Source organism: Ranitomeya imitator, chromosome 3 (genome assembly GCF_032444005.1).
Source record: "Ranitomeya imitator isolate aRanImi1 chromosome 3, aRanImi1.pri, whole genome shotgun sequence".
NCBI classification, from domain to species: domain Eukaryota; kingdom Metazoa; phylum Chordata; class Amphibia; order Anura; family Dendrobatidae; genus Ranitomeya; species Ranitomeya imitator.
In genome coordinates this window covers 819096176-819120331 of record NC_091284.1, presented here as the reverse complement: position 1 = coordinate 819120331, position 24156 = coordinate 819096176, and the positions used below count along the sequence as shown (strand labels likewise).

At 50.7% G+C, this 24156-nt stretch overlaps 2 protein-coding genes across 3 annotated transcripts in view; one reads left to right on the top strand and one right to left on the bottom strand.

Annotated features, from left to right (window-relative positions):
- The window catches only part of RSF1 (remodeling and spacing factor 1), a 48462-nt gene extending 44773 nt beyond the window's left edge, over positions 1 to 3689 (bottom strand). Inside the window, exon 1 of the mRNA XM_069759358.1 lies at positions 3245 to 3689. Coding sequence (XP_069615459.1) covers positions 3245 to 3446 — 202 coding nt within the window. The 5' untranslated portion in view covers positions 3447 to 3689. The remainder of the gene's footprint in view (positions 1 to 3244) is intronic.
- Positions 3690 to 3938: 249 nt separating this feature from the next.
- Positions 3939 to 24156, top strand: part of AAMDC (adipogenesis associated Mth938 domain containing) — a 32758-nt gene continuing 12540 nt past the window's right edge. The window contains exon 1 of one of the 2 annotated variants that reach the window (XM_069759362.1): positions 3939 to 4071. The gene's annotated coding sequence lies outside the window, so the exon portion shown is untranslated. Of the gene's footprint in view, positions 4072 to 18384; positions 18409 to 24156 lie in introns of those variants that run through there. The other variant, XM_069759361.1, reaches the window with a different exon arrangement.

Here is a 24156-nt window from a genome sequence, read left to right as displayed (position 1 = left end):
CTCCATATATCAGTGATGGCCCCATATTAGAGGGTCTGGGCTCCAGGGCAATATATACGAGGACCTGGCTCTATATATCAGTGATTGGCCCCATATTAGAGGGTCTGGGCTCCAGGGCAATATATACGAGGACCTGGCTCTATATATCAGTGATGGCCCCATATTAGAGGGTCTCGGCACCAGGGCAATATATACGAGGACCTGGCTCTATATATCAGTGATTGGCCCCATATTAGAGGGTCTCGGCACCAGGGCAGTATATACGAGGACCTGGCTCTATATATCAGTGATTGGCTGTATATACGAGGACCTGCTCCATATATCAGTGATGGCCCCATATTAGAGGGTCTGGGCTCCAGGGCTGTATATACGAGGACCTGGCTCTATATATCAGTGATGGGCCCATATTAGAGGGTCTGGGCTCCAGGGCAATATATACGAGGACCTGGCTCTATATATCAGTGATTGGCCCCATATTAGAGGGTCTGGGCTCCAGGGCTGTATATACGAGGACCTGCTCCATATATCAGTGATGGCCCCATATTAGAGGGTCTGGGCTCCAGGGCAATATATACGAGGACCTGGCTCTATATATCAGTGATTGGCTGTATATACAAGGACCTGCTCCATATATCAGTGATGGCCCCATATTAGAGGGTCTCGGCACCAGGGCAGTATATACGAGGACCTGGCTCTATATATCAGTGATGGCCCCATATTAGAGGGTCTCGGCACCAGGGCAGTATATACGAGGACCTGGCTCTATATATCAGTGATTGGCCCCATATTAGAGGGTCTCGGCACCAGGGCAGTATATACGAGGACCTGCTCCATATATCAGTGATGGCCCCATATTAGAGGGTCTCGGCACCAGGGCAGTATATACGAGGACCTGGCTCTATATATCAGTGATTGGCCCCATATTAGAGGGTCTCGGCACCAGGGCAGTATATACGAGGACCTGGCTCTATATATCAGTGATGGCCCCATATTAGAGGGTCTCGGCACCAGGGCAGTATATACGAGGACCTGGCTCTATATATCAGTGATTGGCCCCATATTAGAGGGTCTGGGTTCCAGGGCAGTATATACGAGGACCTGGCTCTATATATCAGTGATGGCCCCATATTAGAGGGTCTCGGTACCAGGGCAGTATATACGAGGACCTGGCTCTATATATCAGTGATTGGCCCCATATTAGAGGGTCTCGGCACCAGGGCAGTATATACGAGGACCTGGCTCTATATATCAGTGATTGGCCCCATATTAGAGGGTCTCGGCACCAGGGCAGTATATACGAGGACCTGGCTCTATATATCAGTGATTGGCCCCATATTAGAGGGTCTCGGCACCAGGGCAGTATATACGAGGACCTGGCTCTATATATCAGTGATTGGCCCCATATTAGAGGGTCTCGGCACCAGGGCAGTATATACGAGGACCTGGCTCTATATATCAGTGATTGGCCCCATATTAGAGGGTCTCGGCACCAGGGCAGTATATACGAGGACCTGGCTCTATATATCAGTGATTGGCTGTATATACGAGGACCTGCTCCATATATCAGTGATGGCCCCATATTAGAGGGTCTCGGCACCAGGGCAGTATATACGAGGACCTGGCTCTATATATCAGTGATTGGCCCCATATTAGAGGGTCTCGGCACCAGGGCAGTATATACGAGGACCTGGCTCTATATATCAGTGATTGGCTGTATATACGAGGACCTGGCTCTATATATCAGTGATGGCCCCATATTAGAGGGTCTGGGCTCCAGGGCAGTATATACGAGGACCTGGCTCTATATATCAGTGATTGGCCCCATATTAGAGGGTCTCGGCTCCAGGGCAGTATATACGAGGACCTGGCTCTATATATCAGTGATTGGCCCCATATTAGAGGGTCTCGGCACCAGGGCAGTATATACGAGGACCTGGCTCTATATATCAGTGATTGGCCCCATATTAGAGGGTCTCGGCACCAGGGCAGTATATACGAGGACCTGGCTCTATATATCAGTGATTGGCCCCATATTAGAGGGTCTCGGCACCAGGGCAGTATATACGAGGACCTGGCTCTATATATCAGTGATTGGCCCCATATTAGAGGGTCTCGGCACCAGGGCAGTATATACGAGGACCTGGCTCTATATATCAGTGATTGGCCCCATATTAGAGGGTCTCGGCACCAGGGCAGTATATACGAGGACCTGGCTCTATATATCAGTGATTGGCTGTATATACGAGGACCTGGCTCTATATATCAGTGATGGCCCCATATTAGAGGGTCTGGGCTCCAGGGCAGTATATACGAGGACCTGGCTCTATATATCAGTGATTGGCCCCATATTAGAGGGTCTCGGCTCCAGGGCAGTATATACGAGGACCTGGCTCTATATATCAGTGATTGGCCCCATATTAGAGGGTCTCGGCACCAGGGCAGTATATACGAGGACCTGGCTCTATATATCAGTGATTGGCTGTATATACGAGGACCTGGCTCTATATATCAGTGATGGCCCCATATTAGAGGGTCTGGGCTCCAGGGCAGTATATACGAGGACCTGGCTCTATATATCAGTGATTGGCCCCATATTAGAGGGTCTCGGCTCCAGGGCAGTATATACGAGGACCTGGCTCTATATATCAGTGATTGGCCCCATATTAGAGGGTCTGGGCTCCAGGGCAGTATATACGAGGACCTGGCTCTATATATCAGTGATTGGCCCCATATTAGAGGGTCTGGGCTCCAGGGCAGTATATACGAGGACCTGGCTCTATATATCAGTGATTGGCCCCATATTAGAGGGTCTCGGCACCAGGGCAGTATATACGAGGACCTGGCTCTATATATCAGTGATTGGCCCCATATTAGAGGGTCTCGGCACCAGGGCAGTATATACGAGGACCTGGCTCTATATATCAGTGATTGGCCCATATTAGAGGGTCTGGGCTCCAGGGCAGTATATACGAGGACCTGGCTCTATATATCAGTGATTGGCCCCATATTAGAGGGTCTGGGCTCCAGGGCAGTATATACGAGGACCTGGCTCTATATATCAGTGATTGGCTGTATATACGAGGACCTGGCTCTATACATCAGCGGTGGGCGCTATAGACGGGGCCATGTGACCATGATGGCGGCCATCGCGGCGCAGATCGCCTCCGTCCAGAGCCGTCCGGCCCCCCGCCATCCCCGGCCCCGCACGCTGCCCCCCGGCCGCCATCCCCGGCCCCCTCCTCACCTGCTCCGCTCTCCTCCAGCGCTTCCTCCAGCTCCGGGAACGTGATCTCGGGCAGATCCAGCGCGGCCCCGTACCGCTCCAGGAACGAGCACACCACGGCGAAATCCGGCCATGACCCGGCCGCAGAACCGCTGCTAGCGGCCGGAGCGGGAGCGAGGTCCTCAGTCGCCGCCGGAGCCTCCTCCGCACCAGCCTCCGCCATCTTGGAGTATGGAGGGGCGGAGGAAGAGGGCGGGAGCGGAGCAGCCCTCCCCGCTATCCGACAGAGCGCTCAGCCTCCCGGGGAGCAGCGGGGACCGGCGGCCGGAGGAACAGCTACAGAAAGATGGAGGCCCCCGGCTGGATCACTGCTCCGCCTCCAGACCGGAGCCCATAGCCCACAATACACCGCGCCGCGGGCCCCTCTGCTCCCGGCCCCTTCCTCTCTATGGCCACTCCCCCATCTGAGGAGAGCGCTCACTACAACAAAGGGACGCGCGTTTTTTTTTTTTTTTCGAAATCAACTTTATTGCCTCTTCCACAACGTCAATAAACGGACTACCCCCGTGCATTAGGCGGAGAGGAGCGTCAGTCACAGCCCGTGCATTGTGTGGGGTCTCGGCGCCCCGATATCAGCGCGATCCGCAGCAGTTTCCTCCGCGCACTGAGGAGAACGCGACTCTCGTGTCACATTTGAAGCGCGCGTCCCTCCCGCCTCCAAGCTGGTACGGCCGGGGGCGGAGCTCCGAGCCTGCCAACCAATGGGAAGGCACTGGCCGGGGTATAAATAGCAGTGTCTGCGGGAGAAGCGTCAGTGACAGTGTCAGTCACACTGTGGTGCGGAGCAGGTGAGTTGTGGAGCCGGGCCGCAGCGGCTGTTATGGCGCTCACTGCTCTGTGTGGCTGCTTTCACGTTGGTTTTGCTTCAGCTTAAAGGGAACCTGTCACCCCGTTTTTTGAGATATAAATACTGTTAAATAGGGCCTGCGCTGTGTGCTCTGCTGCACGGGGCTTCAGGAAAATGACCGTGGGATGCCGCGTGTGCGCATTAGAGATCGCGGCGGCCATTTTTCCAAAGCCGAGTTTGCATCTTGGCTTTGGGAAAATGGTCGCCGCGATCTCTAATGCGCACGCGCGGCATCCCGTGGCCATTTTCCTGAAGCCCCGTGCAGCAGAGCACTCGATCTGTGCACGCGCGGCCCCAGGAAGATGGCCGCCCCCACCGACGAAAGGGATGACAGCGCAGATCGCGCGCTGCTTGTTCACGTGCCCACAGTGGATTAGTCACCTCAACATGCGGACACCACTATGCCACCAACGTAAAGCTGAGGAAGAACCAGCGCTGTGAACACGCCCTCCCGACCTGACCAGCCTGATTGACAGGCGAAAACGGCGACTTTGGTAAGTTATTTCTCAGCATACATGGGGAATCGGGGTACACTACATACATAGTAACATAGTAACATAGTTAGTAAGGCCGAAAAAAGACATTTGTCCATCCAGTTCAGCCTATATTCCATCATAATAAGTACCCAGATCTACGTCTGTGTGTTACTATAGGAACACACAGCGCAGGCCCTATTTAACAGTATTTATATCTCAATCTCAAAAAACGGGGTGACAGGTTCCCTTTAAAGTTTTTGGTTTTACCCTAGAACGTTTTTAGTGTGCTGCTGTGGAGTCTGAGCTGTTATTGTTACGCAGCACCCTGCGGGGTAGTGGAACCCATGGTTTTGCTCAGATGTCAGGGGGTTGTGTGTGGTGCTGGATGGCAGGGAGGTGGCTGGCGTGGACTGTGTGTGGGGGGAGGCGGCTGGCGTGGACTGTGTGTGTGGGGGGAGGCGGCTGGCGTGGACTGTGTGTGTGGGGGGAGGCGGCTGGCGTGGACTGTGTGTGTGGGGGGAGGCGGCTGGCGTGGACTGTGTGTGTGGGGGGAGGCGGCTGGCGTGGACTGTGTGTGTGGGGGGAGGCGGCTGGCGTGGACTGTGTGTGGGGGGAGGCGGCTGGCGTGGACTGTGTGTGTGGGGGGAGGCGGCTGGCGTGGACTGTGTGTGTGGGGGGAGGCGGCTGGCGTGGACTGTGTGTGGGGGGAGGCGGCTGGCGTGGACTGTGTGTGTGGGGGGAGGCGGCTGGCGTGGACTGTGTGTGTGGGGGGAGGCGGCTGGCGTGGACTGTGTGTGTGGGGGGAGGCGGCTGGCGTGGACTGTGTGTGTGGGGGGAGGCGGCTGGCGTGGACTGTGTGTGGGGGGAGGCGGCTGGCGTGGACTGTGTGTGTGGGGGGAGGCGGCTGGCGTGGACTGTGTGTGGGGGGAGGCGGCTGGCGTGGACTGTGTGTGTGGGGGGAGGCGGCTGGCGTGGACTGTGTGTGTGGGGGGAGGCGGCTGGCGTGGACTGTGTGTGTGGGGGGAGGCGGCTGGCGTGGACTGTGTGTGTGGGGGGAGGCGGCTGGCGTGGACTGTGTGTGTGGGGGGAGGCGGCTGGCGTGGACTGTGTGTGTGGGGGGAGGCGGCTGGCGTGGACTGTGTGTGGGGGGAGGCGGCTGGCGTGGACTGTGTGTGTGGGGGGAGGCGGCTGGCGTGGACTGTGTGTGTGGGGGGAGGCGGCTGGCGTGGACTGTGTGTGTGGGGGGAGGCGGCTGGCGTGGACTGTGTGTGTGGGGGGAGGCGGCTGGCGTGGACTGTGTGTGTGGGGGGAGGCGGCTGGCGTGGACTGTGTGTGGGGGGAGGCGGCTGGCGTGGACTGTGTGTGTGGGGGGAGGCGGCTGGCGTGGACTGTGTGTGTGGGGGGAGGCGGCTGGCGTGGACTGTGTGTGTGGGGGGAGGCGGCTGGCGTGGACTGTGTGTGGGGGGGGAGGCGGCTGGCGTGGACTGTGTGTGGGGGGGGGGCGGCTGGCGTGGACTGTGTGTGGGGGGAGGCGGCTGGCGTGGACTGTGTGTGGGGGGGGCGGCTGGCGTGGACTGTGTGCGGGGGGGGCGGCTGGGGTGGACTGTGTGTGTGGGGGGAGCGGCTGGCGTGGACTGTGTGTGGGGGGGGCGGCTGGCGTGGACTGTGTGTGGGGGGAGGCGGCTGGCGTGGACTGTTTGTGGGGGGGGCGGCTGGCGTGGACTGTGTGGGGGGGGGCGCGGCTGGCGTGGACTGTGTGGGGGGGGGCGGCTGGCGTGGACTGTGTGTGTGGGGGGCGGCTGGCGTGGACTGTGTGTGTGGGGGGGCGGCTGGCGTGGACTGAGGGGGAGGATTGGGCAGTGGTGCTGGTGGCTCAGCCTGGTTTGTGTTGCTGACGGCTCATTTGCAGGATCACTGCCGTTCAGTTTCTCGCACATCTATAGTTTATTTTTTGACACAAGCATATGCTGCTGGCAGATTCACTGTGCTGACCCTTGACCCCGCTAAAACCACTAATCATGGTGCACATGAGCTTTCACCCTGGATCACAGTACGATACTCCTCCTCAGCCTTCTCGGTGACCCTGTGACTATACACTGCGGCCCATGAGCTGCTGCCGGGATCTGTACTGTGGTTTCCATAAACTGCTTTTGTTTCCCGAGATTATGTCCAGTTATTAGCTGCCATACTACGTTGTGCCTCTAGGGGCAGCGCGGTGCCTGTGATCCAGCGCTGTGGAGGTGTCACTTCCCACTGTATAGGGGCGTACAGCAGGACGCCATTACCACAAATTGTCATCAGCTGCTTATTTATCTTCCAAAAAGAGGCAACTTTCTATCTTCTAACAATAAAAAAACCTTTTCAAACAATACTGATCTGTCAGATGCTGAATTTTGTGTTGATTTTCTACAGAACACTTGGGCTAAGAGCACACGTCGCAGAATTGCCGTAGAAATTTCCGTGGCAATTCTGCAACTCCCTGCCGCGGGTATATCGCATGCGGAATTGGCATGCATATTCCTGCTAAAAACGATCGTTTTGCAAGCATAATTAGCTGGCAGAATGCTAGCGTTTTCCAAGCGATCTGTAGCATCGCTTGTAAAACTGACAGGTTGGTCAAACATAGTGTTTGACAAGTGTGACCAACTTTTTACTATTGATGCGGCCTATGCAGCATCAATAGTAAAAAAAACTAATGTTAAAAAATAATTTAAAAAAATAAAAATGGTTATTCTCACCTTCCGATGTCCCGATCTCCTCGGCGGCTTCCGTTCCTATAGATGCTTTGTGTGACGTCATCGCAGGTCCTTCACACAAAGCACACGTCAAGATTTCTTGCAGAAATTTCCTGACAAAAACCGTACGTTTCTGCCAGAAATCCGCATGCGTTTTTCCAGGTCACCACCTGACAGCACCATTGAGGACGTCCTTCTTATACACAGTGGGACAGGAAACACGAGAGTTTAAAAGGACCCTCCCCCTTCCACCCTTAAGTGTTTTTCCTGTCCCACTGTGGATAGGAACGACGAGAGATCGTGGTCCCTACAGAGCGTGCGGATCGGGGGGGCTCAGCCTCTTCCTTCCCATGGCCGAAACTCTGTATCGCCGACACCCAATTTATTGGGTCCCTCAGCGACGCCGGTGTAGCGCTGCTCCTGGCTAAAAGGTCGCTTCCCCCTGGGGGGGGGCTCTCGACCTCGGATGGCTACCCCAAGTGTACCTGCGGGATCTCTGCAGGGTGGTCCCTTGGCAGACAATCCGGAGGAGGGGCAGGTACGGCAGAGCGCTCCGGACTCCATGTGTTCAGGCCGGAAGGAGTCGGCGGTAAGCGTGCGTTGGACTTCCGGTTTACCGCTGCCGCGTCACTTCCGGGTTGCGGCGGCAGCAGGGGGGGCGGCTTTCCTCATCGCTCCTGTAGGAGCGCCGGGACACAAGCAAAGGATAAAAGGTAAGTGAGATGGCGCTAGGCACCGCAGCTATAATGGATCCAGGCTCCATACCAGCGGTCAGCATAGAGGCTACAGGGAAGCAGGATTCCCTTGCACATGTAAGTCCTCATTTAAAGGTGCACTCCGTACAGTCCTATTAAAGGTACTAGTGGTGGTCCCTTTATATATTCCAGGGGCGTCCTTCATCTGGGGATAAGAAGACTGGTAAAACCAGGAGATGCCCTATATGTGCCTCAAAACTTAATGCTTTATGTCCGAAGCCTCTGTGCGAGCCCTGCACCGCCCGCATTGTAGGAGAGGAACAGGCCTCTCTAATAACAAGCATGAGAGCGATGGTTAGAGAAGAAGTGCAGGCTTCTATATCTAACCTATCTACCACCCAGCAGTTCCAGCCTGAGGTCCAAGATCTTCCCAGGTCTAGGAAGAGACAGAGAGAGTCAGATTCATCTTCTGACAACATTCAATCAGAATGTGACATAGAGGAAGAGGAAGAAGTGTGTAGAGATTCCCCTCAGAAGGGGAAAAAGTATCTTTTATTCGGACTCCCATGACAGCACTACGAGAGAGAGGATCCGCCCTTCAGGAACAGGAAACCTACAGATACAAAAGGGCGGCACCTCTCCCCATGCATCAGTTGGTTTCCTGTTCCTGGAGGGACTGGATCCTACAAGAAGATTGCTAGCAGATTCCAGGCCGGCCGGACCGATTCGGGTAGCGAGGGGGTCTCCTACCTCGGCCGGTGCGGGGTACCTGAAGCAGACACGGTGGCTCTGGCAGGGCTGCACGGCAGTGTCTGATCAGCGTGGAGCGGTCGCCAGGGGGTGTCCGGTCTCCGGAAGCCGCGCGTGGTATGTATAAAGGTCCTCCTCCCTTGGGGGGGTCGGCGGCATTGTGGGGGCGCCCTCGGAGTCTCCCGGCATGGTCTCGGCGTCCCACGCGGTTCACAGCGCTGACAGGAAGCGCTGTGGACTAGGGGTGACGTCGGGGGGCGGAGCCGGCGGTGTCTTCCGGGTCGCGGAGCTTCTGCGCATGCGCAGGAGCTCCAAGATGGCGGCGCCCACCGGTAAATGTGCGCCGATCACCCTCAGGTGTCGGCTGATCCCCTGCAGCTGCGGGGGGGGGGTGGAAAGTGGCTACAAGCGCGGCATAATTACGCTGGCCGAAGGAGGGGCTATATATCGGCTCCAGGTGCGCGATCCTTGCTCCTGGTCTCCAAACTGAAGATGGAGTCTGATCAGGATCAGCAGCCTCTGCTGCTGGATGAAGTGCCTCAGAAATCCATGGAGAAGGATCGTGAGAAAAAGAGCGATGGGTCTGGCCGCAGAAGCTCCTCCAGACAGGGGTCTGGAGCGTCAGCCAGAAAAGATCCCCCTCGTACTTCGGTATCTTCTGGGTGTGGGGCAGCCACTGGTAAGTGACCTTCGAGAAAGTTCACTTAGTGACTAGTGTCCCCTCATATGTTTTGTGCAGGGAAAGAAAAGCGTCAGTAAGGCGAAGCATAGGGAGTGTGCCATCTGCGGGGTCCCCTTGCCTGACTCACACCCTAAAAAACTGTGACCCCTGTATCCAGCAGACGGTGAGGTCCTGGAAGGAGGGGAGGGGGTATAGCATGTAGATCTTACATTCTAGTCTACCTTACTTATCCCCTTAGGTAGCAGAAGAGTCCTCTTCTATTGCGGCCAGTCTAAAGGAAATGGTTAGAATGGAGGTCAAGCAGTCCATTAAGAACCTTTCACAGACAGGAGGCTCTAAGCAAAAAACTCAGTGGGCATCTGATTCGTCTGTGGATAAGGACAGGAGCGAGGAATCGGACGATTCAGCAGCTTCATCCTCCTCTTCGGAAGAAGACGCTGCTCGGTTTTGCCTACCCATAGAGAGGATAGACAAATTAATAAAGGCGGTCAGAGGCACAATGGGTATAACAGAACCCAAGCCTCAACTATCTAAAGAACAAATGATGTTCAGCGGGTTAGAACAGAAAAAGCGCAGAGTCTTTCCTTTAAATGAGAAAATACAGGAACTTATCAACAGGGAGTGGAGAAAACCAGAGAGAAAAGGCTCCTTACCACCTGCGCAGAAACGTCGGTACCCTTTTGATGACCCAGCAGTGGGTAGCTGGGAGAAGGCCCCAAAGCTGGATGCAGCAATTGCCAAGGTAGCAAAGCGATCCTCTCTCCCGTTTGAGGATATGGGGACACTTAAAGACCCCCTGGATAGGAAAGTGGATACCTTCCTAAAGGGAACCTGGGAAATGGCAGCCGGCTCCTTAAGACCTGCGGTGGCGTCAACCTGCACGGCAAGGTCAATGATGGTCTGGCTGGACCAGTTGGAGACCCAATTAAAACAGGGGGCCTCTAGAGATTCCATACTCTCAGCGTTACCAATAATCCAGGAGGGGGCGGCTTTTTTATCGGACGTCTCAATTGACTCCGTAAAGTTGGCAGCTAGAGCAGCAGGACTTTCTAATGCTGCAAGGAGAGCCCTATGGCTGAAATGCTGGCCGGGGGATATGCAGGCGAAAGCAAAGCTCTGCGCTATCCCTTGTAAAGGCGAGTATCTATTTGGGCCTACCCTGGATGAGCTCCTGGAGAAGGCAGGGGATGATAAGAAAAAGTTTCCCAATCTTTTCACTCCATATCGCCGTCCCTTCAACAAAAGAAGGTTCAATCGGGGAGGAAGGCGCACCTTCTCACCGGGTAGGGATCGTTCCAGATGGGATGATAAGCGAAAAAGAGGCACAGGTCTCATGTTTCGCCGTAACCCGACGGAAAACAAAAAACAAGACCAATGACTGGCAATCCCGGTGGGAGGGAGACTGTCGCATTTCTCGGCAGAGTGGTCAAAAATCACAAACAGTGTTTGGATAAAAGACACTGTTTCCCATGGTCTCAGACTTGAGTTTGTCCATACCCCACGGGACAAATTCCAGTTAACACCCTGGCGCTCATCTCCCACTGAACAATTTGCCTTAGAAGAGGAAGTGAGGACTCTTTGCTCCAAAAATGTTTTGATTGAAGTGCCGTATTCTCAGGCAGGGAAGGGGTTCTACTCTCCCCTTTTCCTAATTCAAAAACCGGATATGTCTTATAGGACCATTATAAACCTTAAGGGTCTCAATAAGTTTTTGGTAAAACATACCTTCAAAATGGAGTCCATCAATTCGACAATAAAAATGCTTTTCAACAATTGTTTTATGGTAGTAGTGGATTTGAAAGATGCCTACTATCATGTACCCATTCACGCTGATTTCCAACAATACCTAAGGGTAGCAGTACTAATGGGGGGTAGGATTCAACACTTTCAGTTCAGGGCACTTCCCTTCGGGATAACTTCTGCTCCTAGAGTGTTCACTAAAATAATCGCTGAAGTCATGGCACATTTAAGAGAATCAAATGTCCTTATAATTCCCTACTTGGATGATTTCCTCATTGTAGGGAACTCAGTAGATCACTGTCTGTCACAATGGGAGGTTACTAAAGCCAAGCTAGAACACCTGGGTTGGATCATAAACTTCGAAAAATCTAAGTTACAGCCCCTAAATATTCAAAAGTTCCTGGGTCTAATGTTGGATTCAGTGACACAACAGTGTCTCCTCCCTATAGAAAAAATAGATCTAATTCAAATGTATGCGTTAAAAACAATCAATACACCTTCCATGACACTTAGGCAAGCAATGTCTCTACTTGGGTCACTCACATCTTGCATTCCAGCAGTTAAGTGGGCTCAGTTCCACACCAGATCCCTACAGAGAGAAGTCTTGTTCCATGACAGAGCCTTGGGAGGCGCGTTAAATGGGAAAATAACGTTAGGGCCAACCACGCTAGATTCCCTTAGGTGGTGGTCAGATAAAAAGAATTTATCCACGGGGGTTCCCTGGATAGTAAATGTGTCCCGGGTGATAACCACAGATGCCAGCTCTTCAGGGTGGGGAGCCTACATGGGGGACATGGTGGTCCAGGGACAGTGGGAACCCTTCACAACATTCTCATCCAACCAAAGGGAGTTGTTGGCGGTTGAATTGGCTGTTAAAAAATTCCTCATATATCTGCAGGGCCAGCACGTCAGAATTCTGTCGGACAACAGAGTTGCAGTCGCTTACATAAACCGGCAAGGGGGAACTCGTTCCGAGACACTGATGCAAATCACGGATCGATTGTTCCAGGTGGCAGAGCACAATTTTCTATCTTTGACGGCTCTCCACATCAAAGGAAAGGAAAATGTGGCAGCAGATTTCCTCAGCCGAAACGTGTTAAGACAAGGAGAGTGGTCTCTCAACAAAGACATTTTCAATCTGATCGTCTGCAGATGGGGTCAACCAGTGGTAGACCTGTTCGCCACCAGAAACAACAGAAAAGTAAAACTTTTTTGCTCGCTAAATCCCAGGGAGAATCCCTTGGCGGTGGACGCGTTTCTGATAAAATGGGATTTTCCACTGGCCTATGCTTTCCCACCACTGAACCTGATACCTCTAGTGGTGAGGAAAATCAGGGAAGATCGAGCGAAAGTCATCCTTATCGCCCCCTTTTGGCCCAGAAGAACCTGGTTTGCCTGGCTCAAGACAATGTCTGTATCGGTTCCCTGGGTACTACCAGAGATCCCGAACCTGCTTTCTCAGGGACCGATCTCCCATCCACAAGTGGCAGCGCTCCATTTAACGGCGTGGAGTTTGAACGGTCACTATTAGTGGGGAAAGGCTTCTCTCCAAATTTAGTCGAGACACTCCTAAAGAGTAGAAAGCAAATAACTACAAAAATCTACTCTAGAACTTGGAGGAAGTTCTTGTCTTGTTCAAGATTTGACATCCGAGACGGGGTACCAATACAACAAATTTTAGAGTTCCTACAGAGGGGTCTCGAGTTAAAACTCTCAACTAGTACCCTTAGAGTACAGGTCTCAGCTCTGGGTGCCCTGTTTTCATGCAATATAGCTAACAATTATTGGATAGCGAGGTTTATGAAGGCAGTTAGTAGATCTAGACCGGTATATAAGGATAGAACAGTTCCATGGGATTTAAATTTAGTTCTGTCCTCTCTAACAAAACCCCCCTTTGAACCTCTGCAAGAGGCCTCGATCAAAATGTTGACGCTTAAGACAGCCTTCCTGATTGCCATAACCTCAGCTCGCAGGATAGGGGATATCCAGGCACTTTCTAGAGCTCCTCCATACACAGAAATCTTATCAGACAGAGTAGTCCTTAGACCAGACCCGGCATATCTGCCGAAGGTAGCGACACGTTTCCATAGATCACAGGAGATAGTTTTGCCATCCTTTATTCCTAATCCCTCTAATCCTAAAGAGCAGGAGCTTCATACGTTAGACGTTAGGAGATCTCTCCTTCAGTATATCTCAGCCACTGATAATTGGAAAAAAGATGGAGCACTGTTTCTTTCCTTCCAAGGTCCAAGGAAAGGATTTAGAGTGTCAAAATATTCACTAGCCAAATGGATTAGGGAAACTATCTCTCTAGCTTATACAGCAGGTGGGGGGCCAGCTCCGCAGAATCTAAAGGCACATTCCACCCGGGCCATGGCGTCATCCTGGGCAGAGAGATCTGGAGTGTCAGTGGAGCAAATATGTAAGGCGGCCACTTGGTCATCTCCTTCCACTTTCTTTAAACACTATCGGTTGGATTTGGGGTCCTCCTCTGATCTCTCCTTTGGGTTAAGGGTGCTACAGACTATAGTCCCTCCCTAAGGTAGCTTACATCTCTGTAAATCTCTCGTAGTGCTGTCATGGGAGTCCGAATAAAGCATTAAGCTACTTACTGGTAGCGGCATTTTTCGGAGGCCCATGACAGCACCCTTAGTTCCCTCCCTATTCACGTGGGGGTAGCACTTCCTATAGTGTATATAATGATAGATTTCACGAGTGGTATCTAGTTCGATACAATGGATTGTTTTGTATATAAACTGTATATAATGTATATTTGTGTACCACTAACCGCGGTAGTCCTCTCAAGCTCTGAAATACAACTGATGCATGGGGAGAGGTGCCGCCCTTTTGTATCTGTAGGTTTCCTGTTCCTGAAGGGCGGATCCTCTCTCTCGTAGTGCTGTCATGGGCCTCCGAAAAATGCCGCTACCAGTAAGTAGCTTAATGCTTTTTCTTCCAATGATATTGACGAACTACTGGGAGCGGTCAGACAGACTATGCAGGTGGAGGAACCTTCGACCTCTCTTTCCGTGCAGGACGAGATGTTCGGGGGACTTCGGTCACAGACTTCAAAAGTCTTTCCAGTTAATGCACACATTCGGTAAGTCCGAGTTCAGTCTCGGCTTTGCTCAGAATTTGCAGTTTTTTGACCCCTCCTTCACCTCTTCCCGCAGCTCAATGATTTTGGAAGAGTGGGAGGAGGCAGAGAAGAGGATATCAATACCAAGAGACTTTAGGCTCCGTCTTCCCTTTGACCATGAAGAGGTCAAAGACTGGGAAGATGTACCAAAGATTGACATCCCACTAGCGAAAGTGTCTAAGAGAACTGCCATACCATTTGAGGGCTCCTCAAACTTAAAGGAGCCCATGGACAGAAAGGCAGATGGCCTCCTTAAAAAAGCTTGGGAAAGTTCGGCCGCGGTGATCCGCACAAATATTGCGGCGACATCCGTGGCGAGAGCTATGCATCTGTGGGTTGATGATTTAAAGGATCAATTGTCAGCCAAAACTTCTAGGGAGTCTATCATTAGTGCTATTCCCTTACTTAAACTAGCCACAGGGTTTCTAGCAGATGCTACGGCAGAATCGGTCAGGTTCTCAGCCAGGGGGCAATCGCTATCTAATGCGGCCCGTAGGGCTATTTGGTTAAAAAGCTGGTCGGGGGATGTTCCCTCTAAGAACAAACTATGTTCCATTCCCTTTTCGGGTGGCCGGGTCTTTGGCCCTGTATTGGATGACATTCTGGAAAAAGCTTCTGATGAAAAGAAGGGGTTTCCAGAAGAGAAAAAGAGAAAATTCCAGCCCTTTCGTAGACCCTATTACAGTCAGAGATCAGACTATAGGGGTAAAGGTAAACAAGGGAGATGGAGTTACCAGAAAGGGGGGGATAATAGGAACCGAAATAGAGATCCAGGTCCCTCAAATCTTAGAGCTGAGTTCCGGAGAAAGTGACGCCACCAGAATAGGGGGTCGGTTGTTGAACTACCTGGGGGAATGGGAAAAAATTACCTCAAATCCGTGGGTCCTTCAGGTTATATCTCGAGGCTACAGGATAGAGTTCGTATCTCGTCCCCCAGAAAGATTTTTCATCTCCAACGCCCGTCTCTCTTCAGTCTCCCCAATGTGGTCAGACATTCAGAATCTTCTCCGGATGGAGGCAATAACTCCCGTACCTCCTCACCAAAGGGGAACAGGTCACTACTCGGGTCTTTTCTCTATAATAAAACCATCAGGAGAATCCCGAACTATCATAAACCTCAAGCCACTAAACAAATGGCTATCGTACAAAAGATTCAAGATGGAGTCAATTCGCTCCACAATTCCCCTATTAGGGAAGGACGTGGTAATGTGCACTTTGGATCTAAAAAGTGCATACTATCACGTTCCAATTTCTTTGCAACATCAAAAATTCCTAAGATTTGCGATAGAGAAAGACGGTTCAGTCTTACACTATCAGTTCCGTTGCCTTCCGTTTGGTCTAGCATCAGCTCCAAGAGTTTTTACAAAACTCATAATAGAGATCGTATCTTTTTTAAGGAAACAAGATATCATTATAATACCATATCTAGACGATTTCCTGTTAGTGGCAGACTCAGTATCCCAACTCCACATCGATTCTCAGTTAGTGATCTCCACACTGCAGAAACTAGGTTGGGTGGTAAACTGGGAGAAATCACACTTAACCCCAAAATCAAGACGTCAGTTTCTGGGGATAATTCTAGACTCAGACATCAGGAAGTCTTTTCTTCCGGACAGAAGGCGGTCAGATTTGGTGAAGAAGGTTCGACAGTTTGCAAGAACTCGGGTGACAATACGAGATGCAATGAAGATCCTAGGCCTGATGACAGCCTGTATCCCATGTGTCAACTGGAGCCAATTCCATTCTCGTCAATTGCAGAGAGCGGTTCTAACAACATGGGACAGAAGACAGTCTTCGTTGGACAGACAGTTTGTCCTATCCTATCGAGTCAGGGAATCCCTGCGATGGTGGACGGTGTCAGAGAACCTTCAGGTGGGGGTCCCATGGATCCAGACCCCAGCAGTCACGGTAACCACGGACGCAAGTCAACAAGGTTGGGGCAGCCAGGTACTCGGAAGATATTACCAAGGACAGTGGAATTCGGAAGAGAGCAACAATTCCTCAAACCACAGAGAGCTACAGGCGGTTTGGAATGTTCTGTGTGCAGCCCGGTCCCTGTTAAGAAACAAACATCTGAAGATCTTATCGGACAACACGACGGCGGTAGCTTTTCTTCGCCATCAAGGGGGCCCGAGACATCCGAAATTGCAACGTCTGGCGGATCAGATCTTCGAATGGGCAGAAAGTTCGGTGCTTTCAATTTCAGCAGTCCACTTAGAAGGCTCAAAGAACCAGGTTGCGGATTTTCTAAGCAGAGAAAAACTATCACCCATAGAGTGGGAATTGAACAGCGGAATTTTCGATACCCTGTGTCAGCGTTGGGGAACCCCGTCCGTGGATCTTTTTGCGACCAGAAGAAATACAAAAATAAAGACCTTCTTCTCCCTAAATCCCCAGGAAAATCCAGCAGCGGTGGATGCCCTTTCTCAGTCGTGGAGCTCGGGTCTGCTATATGCCTTTCCCCCTCTCGCATTAGTACCAAGAGTACTCAGGAAAATTTGCGAGGACAGAGCTCGAGTGATCCTGGTGGTCCCCTTCTGGGCCGGAAGGAGCTGGTTTCCTCTTCTGAAGAAGCTGGCAGTGGACAGTCCTTACCATCTTCCAGTCAGGGGGGACTTGCTTTCTCAGGGTCCGATCCTCCATCAGAACCCAGGAAAGTTGCGGTTAACAGCTTGGATCCTGAGCGGCAGATCCTAAGGGCAAAAGGCCTTTCAGAAGGAGTAATTTCGATTCTACAAGCAAGTAGGAAACCGGTGACTTCAGCAATATACCTCAGAACATGGAGAAAATTCTGCAGTTTTTGTGGAGACACAACAATCGATGTTGATCACCCTAACATACCCAAGATTCTTGATTTCCTACAGGAGGGGTTTAGGATCGGGCTCAAACCAAGTACCCTGAGGGTTCAAATTGCAGCCCTCCGTGTATTTTATGACTCTTCCCTTGCCGCCCACCCTTGGATCGCTCGTTTTTCTAGAGCAGTCTCGAGGCTGAAGCCTCCAATCAGAAAGTCTGTGCCCCCATGGGACCTAAATTTAGTCCTTAACGTTCTATGCAAAGAACCCTTTGATATGAATAAGGATATAAATATCGCTAATCTGTCCCTAAAAGCAGTGTTTTTAGTAGCCATTACATCAGCCAAAAGATTGGGGGAGCTTCAGGCCCTTTCCATCAAAAACCCTTATCTACAAATATTTGATGCTAGGTTGGTTTTGAGGCTTGACCCAGGATTTCTCCCCAAGGTAGCCTCTGTATCAAATATTAACCAAGAGGTCGTTCTTCCGTCTTTTTGCCAATCTCCTAAAAATCAAAAAGAAGCCTTTTTCCATAACTTAGATGTTAGGGAGACGGTGCTGAAATACTTGGACATGACTAGGGCCTGGAGACAGGATAGTAATCTTTGTCCTGTATGGGGGTCCTAATAAGGAAAAGAAGACATCAAAATCCACTATTGCCAGGTGGATTAGATCCACTATTACCACGGCCTATCAGTTACAGGGAAAAGATCCTCCAGATAGCCTTAAAGCTCACTCATCTAGGGCTATGGCCACGTCTTGGGCCGAAAAAGGTGGGGCCTCAGTAGATCAGATTTGTAATGCAGCATCCTGGTCTAACATTAGCACTTTTTCAAAACACTACAAATTAGACGTAGTTTCTTCTCAGCTAGCTTTTGGCAGGAAAGTGCTTCAAGCGGTAGTCCCACCCTAGAACTAGGAAGTTTCCTTTGGTACTTCTCCATGGTGCTGTCAGGTGGTGACCTGGAAAATGGTAATTAATCTTACCGATAATTGTATTTCCAGGAATCCATCCTGACAGCACGGATAGTTCCCTCCCTAATGTAAACATGTATCATACTTATGTGAAGTAACATTGATGTTGATCTTGTTATGTTCAAAATAAATTTTTCTGTTTGCATCCATCCAGATGTGTTACTTTGGAAAACCACTGAAGGGTGGAAGGGGGAGGGTCCTTTTAAACTCTCGTGTTTCCTGTCCCACTGTGTATAAGAAGGACGTCCTCCATGGTGCTGTCAGGATGGATTCCTGGAAATACAATTATCGGTAAGATTAATTACCCTTTTTTTGCGCTTGTTTTTCCCCAATGCATTAAATAGCGGGAAAAACACGAAAAATCCGCAAAATTAATGAACATGCTGCTTTTTTTTATCGCGATGCTTTTTTTTTTTTGCGTGGAAAAAACGCATCATGTGCACAAAAATTGCAGAATGCATTCTAAATGATAGGCTGCATATGTCTGCATTTTTAATGCGTTTTTTTTTTATCGCTAAAAACGCAGAAACCTGAACGTGTGCACATACCCTCAATATATCAGATGGAGCGTCTGTGAGGTTTAGATCAGTATCCCAGCCATGGATGTGAATAGACCTGGCCCTCTCCCCAGCTCCGCTGCTCTGCCCGGGGGCCGCTATTTATGGCTGTCTGGTTGATGCTTCATCATTCCACGTTTGCAGATTTCCCAGCGTCTTCCAGCAGTTTTCTTCCTTTATTCATTAAAGGGAACCTGTCACCCCCAAAATCGAAGATGAGCTGCGGCCACCGGCATCAGGGGCTTATCTAGTACGGCACATGTCGTGTCTCCCCCTTTGATGTGGGCTCCGGCGGTGAGTCCGCATCAAAGTCGCGACATGTCAGCTGTTTTGTACAGCTGACATTTGTGCGCAATAGCGGCGGGTGAAATCACTAATCACCCACCGCTATTAACCTGTTAAATGCCGCTGTCAAATGCTGACAGCGGCATTTAACTACTGCTTTCAACCGCGCAGCCGGAAATTAGTGTATTGCCGACCCCCGTCATGTGATCGGGGTCGGCAATGCATCAGGATGGTAACCATAGAGGTCCTTGAGACCTCTAAGGCTGTGTGCACACGTTGCTGACTTTTCATGGTTTTTTCACGATAAAAACTCTATAAAACCGCAAAAAAAAGCATACAATATGCATCCCATCGTTTAGAATGATTCCGCATGTTTTGTGCACATGATGCGTTTTTTTTTCCACAAAAAAATGCATCGTGGTAAAAAACACAGCATGGTCATTAATTTTGCTTTTTTTTTTTTTTTTTTTGTGGATTTCCCACTATAAAATGCATTGGGAAATGTCCGGGGAAAAAAACGCATCAAAAACGTGCAAAAAACGCATGCAGATTTCTTGCAGAAAATATCAGGATTTTCTGCAAGAAATCCTGAACGTGTGCACATAACCTAATGGTTACTGATGCCGGCCTGCTGTGAGCGCCACCCTGTGGTCGGCGCTCATAGCAAGCCTGCATTTCAGCTACATAGCAGCGATCTGATGATCGCTGCTATGTAGCAGAGCTGATCGAGTTGTGCCACCTTCTAACCTCCCATGGAGGCTATTAAAGCATGGCACAAGTTACAAAAAATATATAAATAATAATAAAGTTTAAGTCGCCCCCCCCCCCCCCCTTTTGCCCCATCCTAAATAAAACAATAAAAATCAAACCTACACATTTGGTATCACCGTGTTCAGAATCGACCAATCAATAAAAAAAAAAAGCATTAACCTGATCGCTAAACAGCGCAGCGAGAAAAAATTTGAAACTCCAGAATTACGTCTTTTGGTCGCCTCGACATTGCATTAAAATGCAATAATGGGCGATCAAAAGAACATATCTGCACATAAGTGGTATCATTAAAAACGTCAGCTCGGCACCCAAAAAAAGAAGCCCTCACCCGACCCCAGATCATGACAAATGGAGACACTATGGGTATCGGAAAACAGCGCTTTTTTTTAAGCAGTTTGGAAAAAATTGTTTCACAACTTGGATAAAAAATAACCTAGACATGTTAGGTGTCTATGAACTCGTAGTGACCTGGAGAATCATAATATCAGGTCAGTTTTAGCATTTAGAGAAGGTAGAAAAAAAAGCCAAACAAAAAACAAGTGTGGGGTTGCACTTTTTTTTTTTTTTTGCCATTTCACCAAACTTGGAATCTTTTTTTTTTTTTTTTCCCCCATTTTCTAGTACAAGACATGGTAAAACCAATGGTGTAGTTCAAAAGTACAACTCGTCCCGCTAAAAATAAGCCCTCACATGGCCATATTGATGGAAAAATAAAGTTATGGCTCTGGGAAGGAGGGGAGCGAAAAACAAACGAAAAAGGGCCGCGTCTTGAAGGGGTTAATTTTGCTGTATATTTTTTTTTTTTCATTTGTCAACCTCCCCCCACCCCCCATCACCCCCCCTCCCTTCCCCGCTATTTAATGCATTGGGAAGCTCCGGGGGGAAAAAAGACGTCAAATGCATGCAGATTTCCTGCAGAAAAAGTCCGGTTTTGTTCAGGAAATTCCTGCAGAAAATCCTGACATGTACACATAGCCTTAAAGGGAACCTGTCACCCCCAAAATCGAAGATGAGCTCAGCCCACCGGCATCAGGGGCTTATCTACAGCATTCTGTAATGCTGTAGATAAGCCCCCGATGTATCCTAAAAAAGGAGAAAGAGGTTCGATTATACTCACTGGGGGGGGGGGGAGTTGGTGCGGTCCGGCTCTGATGGGTGTCTCAGGTCCGCTCCGGCACCTCCTATCTTCATTCCATGACGTCCTCTTCTGGTCTTCACGCTGCGGCTCCGGTGCGGGTGTACTTTATCTCCCTGTTGAGGGCAGAGCAAAGTCCTGCAGTGCGCAGGCGCTGGAAAGGTCAGAGAGGCCCAGCACCTGCGCTCTGCAGTACTTTGCCCTGCCCTCAACAGGGAGATAAAGTACACCTGCACCGGAGCCGCGGTGTGAAGACCAGAAGAGGACGTCATGGAATGAAGATGGGAGGTGCCGGAGCGGACCTGAGACGCCCATTTGACCGGACCAGAACCGGGACCGCCCCTGGGTGAGTGTAATCTAACCTCTTTTTCTCCTCTTTCAGGTTACATCGGCGGCTTATCTACAGCATTACAGAATGCGTTACAGAATGCTGTCGATAAGCCCCTGATGATGGTGAGCTTACCTCGCCATCGGTTTTTTTTTTTTTTTTTTTTTTTTTTTTTTGGGGCGTGACAGGTTCCCTTTAATGTACTTTGTATCAAGCCGTCACCTCCTTTCTTGTTACATTCTATTTGACTCCTGGAGGATTGTGCAGAACTCTCAGCTGTCAGAAGTCTTGTTAGGGCAGGGGTGGGCAATTAATTTTGCCATGGGGCCGCACAAGAAATTGGGATGGTTTTAGAGGGCCGGACTAATATAATGACCATATTTTATTCGGATTCCCATGACAGCACTACGAGAGAGGGGATCCGCCCTTCAGGAACAGGAAACCTACAGATACAAAAGGGCGGCACCTCTCCCCATGCATCAGTTGGTTTCCTGTTCCTGAAGGGACAGGATCCTACAGATGAATCTTGTAGGAAAGGATCCCAGGCCGGCCGGTCGATTCAGGTAGCGGGGGGGTCTCCTACCTCGGCCGGTGCGGAAGCCCCTGGAAGACGTCACGGTGGTCCTGGCTGGACTGCACGTCAGTGACGTAGACAGCAGGGAGCAGAGTCCGGAGGATTCCTGATCTCCTTCAGCGCCGGTGCCGGTAAGTATAGCGCTCCTTTGGTCCATGTGGTGGTGCAGCGCGGTGGTGAGGTAGCGGTGCCAGGAGGGGAACGCTATCCGGAGCGCTGCTGAGTGCTCTTCGGCGTCCTGCATCTCTCTCAGCGTTAGCTGGAGCGTTTCCGGGTGCAGTGACGTCGAGGGGGCGGAGTCAGCAGGCGCTTCCGGGTCACTGGGAAACTGCGCAGTGATCCTGAACGCCGGACTCCTCACACACTGCGCTGACCCCCCAGCTGTAGCCTCGTCAGCAGGAACCAATGAGAGTGGCGCCAGGCAGCCTGCTGACCGGATCTGAGGGGGATTTAAGCAGGAGCTGGATTTAGAGCTCTGCCTTTGGTCACATCCACATCATGGAGAGTGATGGTGAGCGGCAGCTTCAGCTGTCGGAGGAGGTGCGACAAAAGCCCACGGAGAAGGAGCATGCCAGGAGTGACTAGTCCAGCCGTAAAAGCTCGTCCAAGCAGGGATCTAGAGCATCGACTGGCAAAGAACCCCCTCGTGTTCCGGTACCTTTTTTGGTGTACACTGGTAAGTGATCTACGTGAATGCTCACTCAGTGACGCGGGCCCCTTATACTTTGTCATTCTAGGGGAAGAAAAGTGCAAAGTCGAAACATAAGGAGTGTGCCCTGTGTGAAGTCCCGTTACCAGATTCTTATACTAAAAAATTATGCGCCTCCTGTATACAACAGACGGTGAGGTCTACAGGAGTGGAGGGGTTGAGTGACATCAGGCTAGATAGATGATATCACCCTTATTGTCCTCCCCTAGGTAGCGGAAGAATCTGCTTCTACGGCTAATCTACGTGAGATGATCCGTACAGAAGTAAGGGAATCCCTGCGGTCTATGTCCCAGGCGGGAAGTTCAAAACAGAGAGCCTCGGTGATCTCTGATTCGTCAGAGGAAGATAGAGGAAGGTTCTTATGGCTCAAATCTCTCTTCCTCGTCATCAGAAGAGGAATCTGGCCGATTCTGTCTGCCTCTGGACCGGGTGGATAAATTAGTTAAGTCGGTCAGAGGTACGATGGGCCTAGAAGAACCTAAGACTCAGCTTTCCCGTCAGCAGCTAATGTTCAGTGGCTTGGAACACAAGAAGCGTAGATCCTTCCCGGTGAATGATAAAATTCAAGACCTGATTCTCCGAGAATGGAAGAAACCGGAGAAGAAAGGCTCATTACCACCAGCTTTAAAACGCAGGTATCCCTTTGAGGATACGACTGTGGATACCTGGGACAAGGCCCCTAAATTAGATGCCGCGGTGGCAAAGACATCAAAGAGAGCCGCATTACCTTTCGAGGACATGGGATCCCTTAAAGACCCTCTTGACAGGAAGGCGGATACCTTCCTTAAAGGTACTTGGGAGATGGCAGCCAGATCCTTGAGACCGGCAGTGGCTGCGACTTGTACAGCCAGATCCCTAATGGTCTGGCTGGAACAGTTGGAATCCCAGCTTAAAGAAGGCGCTTCCAGAAGTTCTATTCTAAGAGCGCTTCCGGTGATTCAAGATGCTGCGGCTTTCCTGTCGGACGCGTCGGTCGATTCGGTCAGAATGGCGGCCAGAGCAGCAGGACTCTCCAACGCGGCTCGTAGAGCCCTGTGGTTGAAGTGTTGGTCGGGTGACATTCAATCAAGGTCCAAATTATGCGCTATTCCATGCGAAGGGGAATATCTCTTTGGGCCAACCTTGGATGAGCTGCTTGAAAAGGCTGGAGATGACAAGAAAAAATTCCCTAGTTTGTCATCAGCCTCTTATCGGCGTCCATTCAACAGGAGGAGATTTGGTCGCGGAAGGAAGCGCGCATCCTCGCCCTCTAGAGAGAATTTTAGATGGGAGGATAGACGCAGGAGAGGTACGGGTTACATGTTCCGCCGTTCCTCAAAAGAACGTAAGAAACCGGACCAATGACTAGCAATCCCTGTGGGAGGGAGATTGTCAGCCTTCTCTTCCGCATGGACTAACATCTCAAATAGTGACTGGGTCCGAGGTATTATTTCAGAAGGTCTGAAATTGGAATTTATTCACTGGCCTCGGGATAAGTTTATGCTAACCCCCTTACGTTCCTCCACTATTGAACAGACGGCTTTAGAGGCAGAAGTTGTGAGTTTATGCCTTAAAAACGTGCTGATTGAGGTCCCAGAGTCCGAAAGAGGGAGTGGATTCTACTCTCCTCTATTTCTGATTCAAAAACCAGACAGGTCATTTAGGACTATTATTAACCTTAAATCCCTTAATGAATACCTG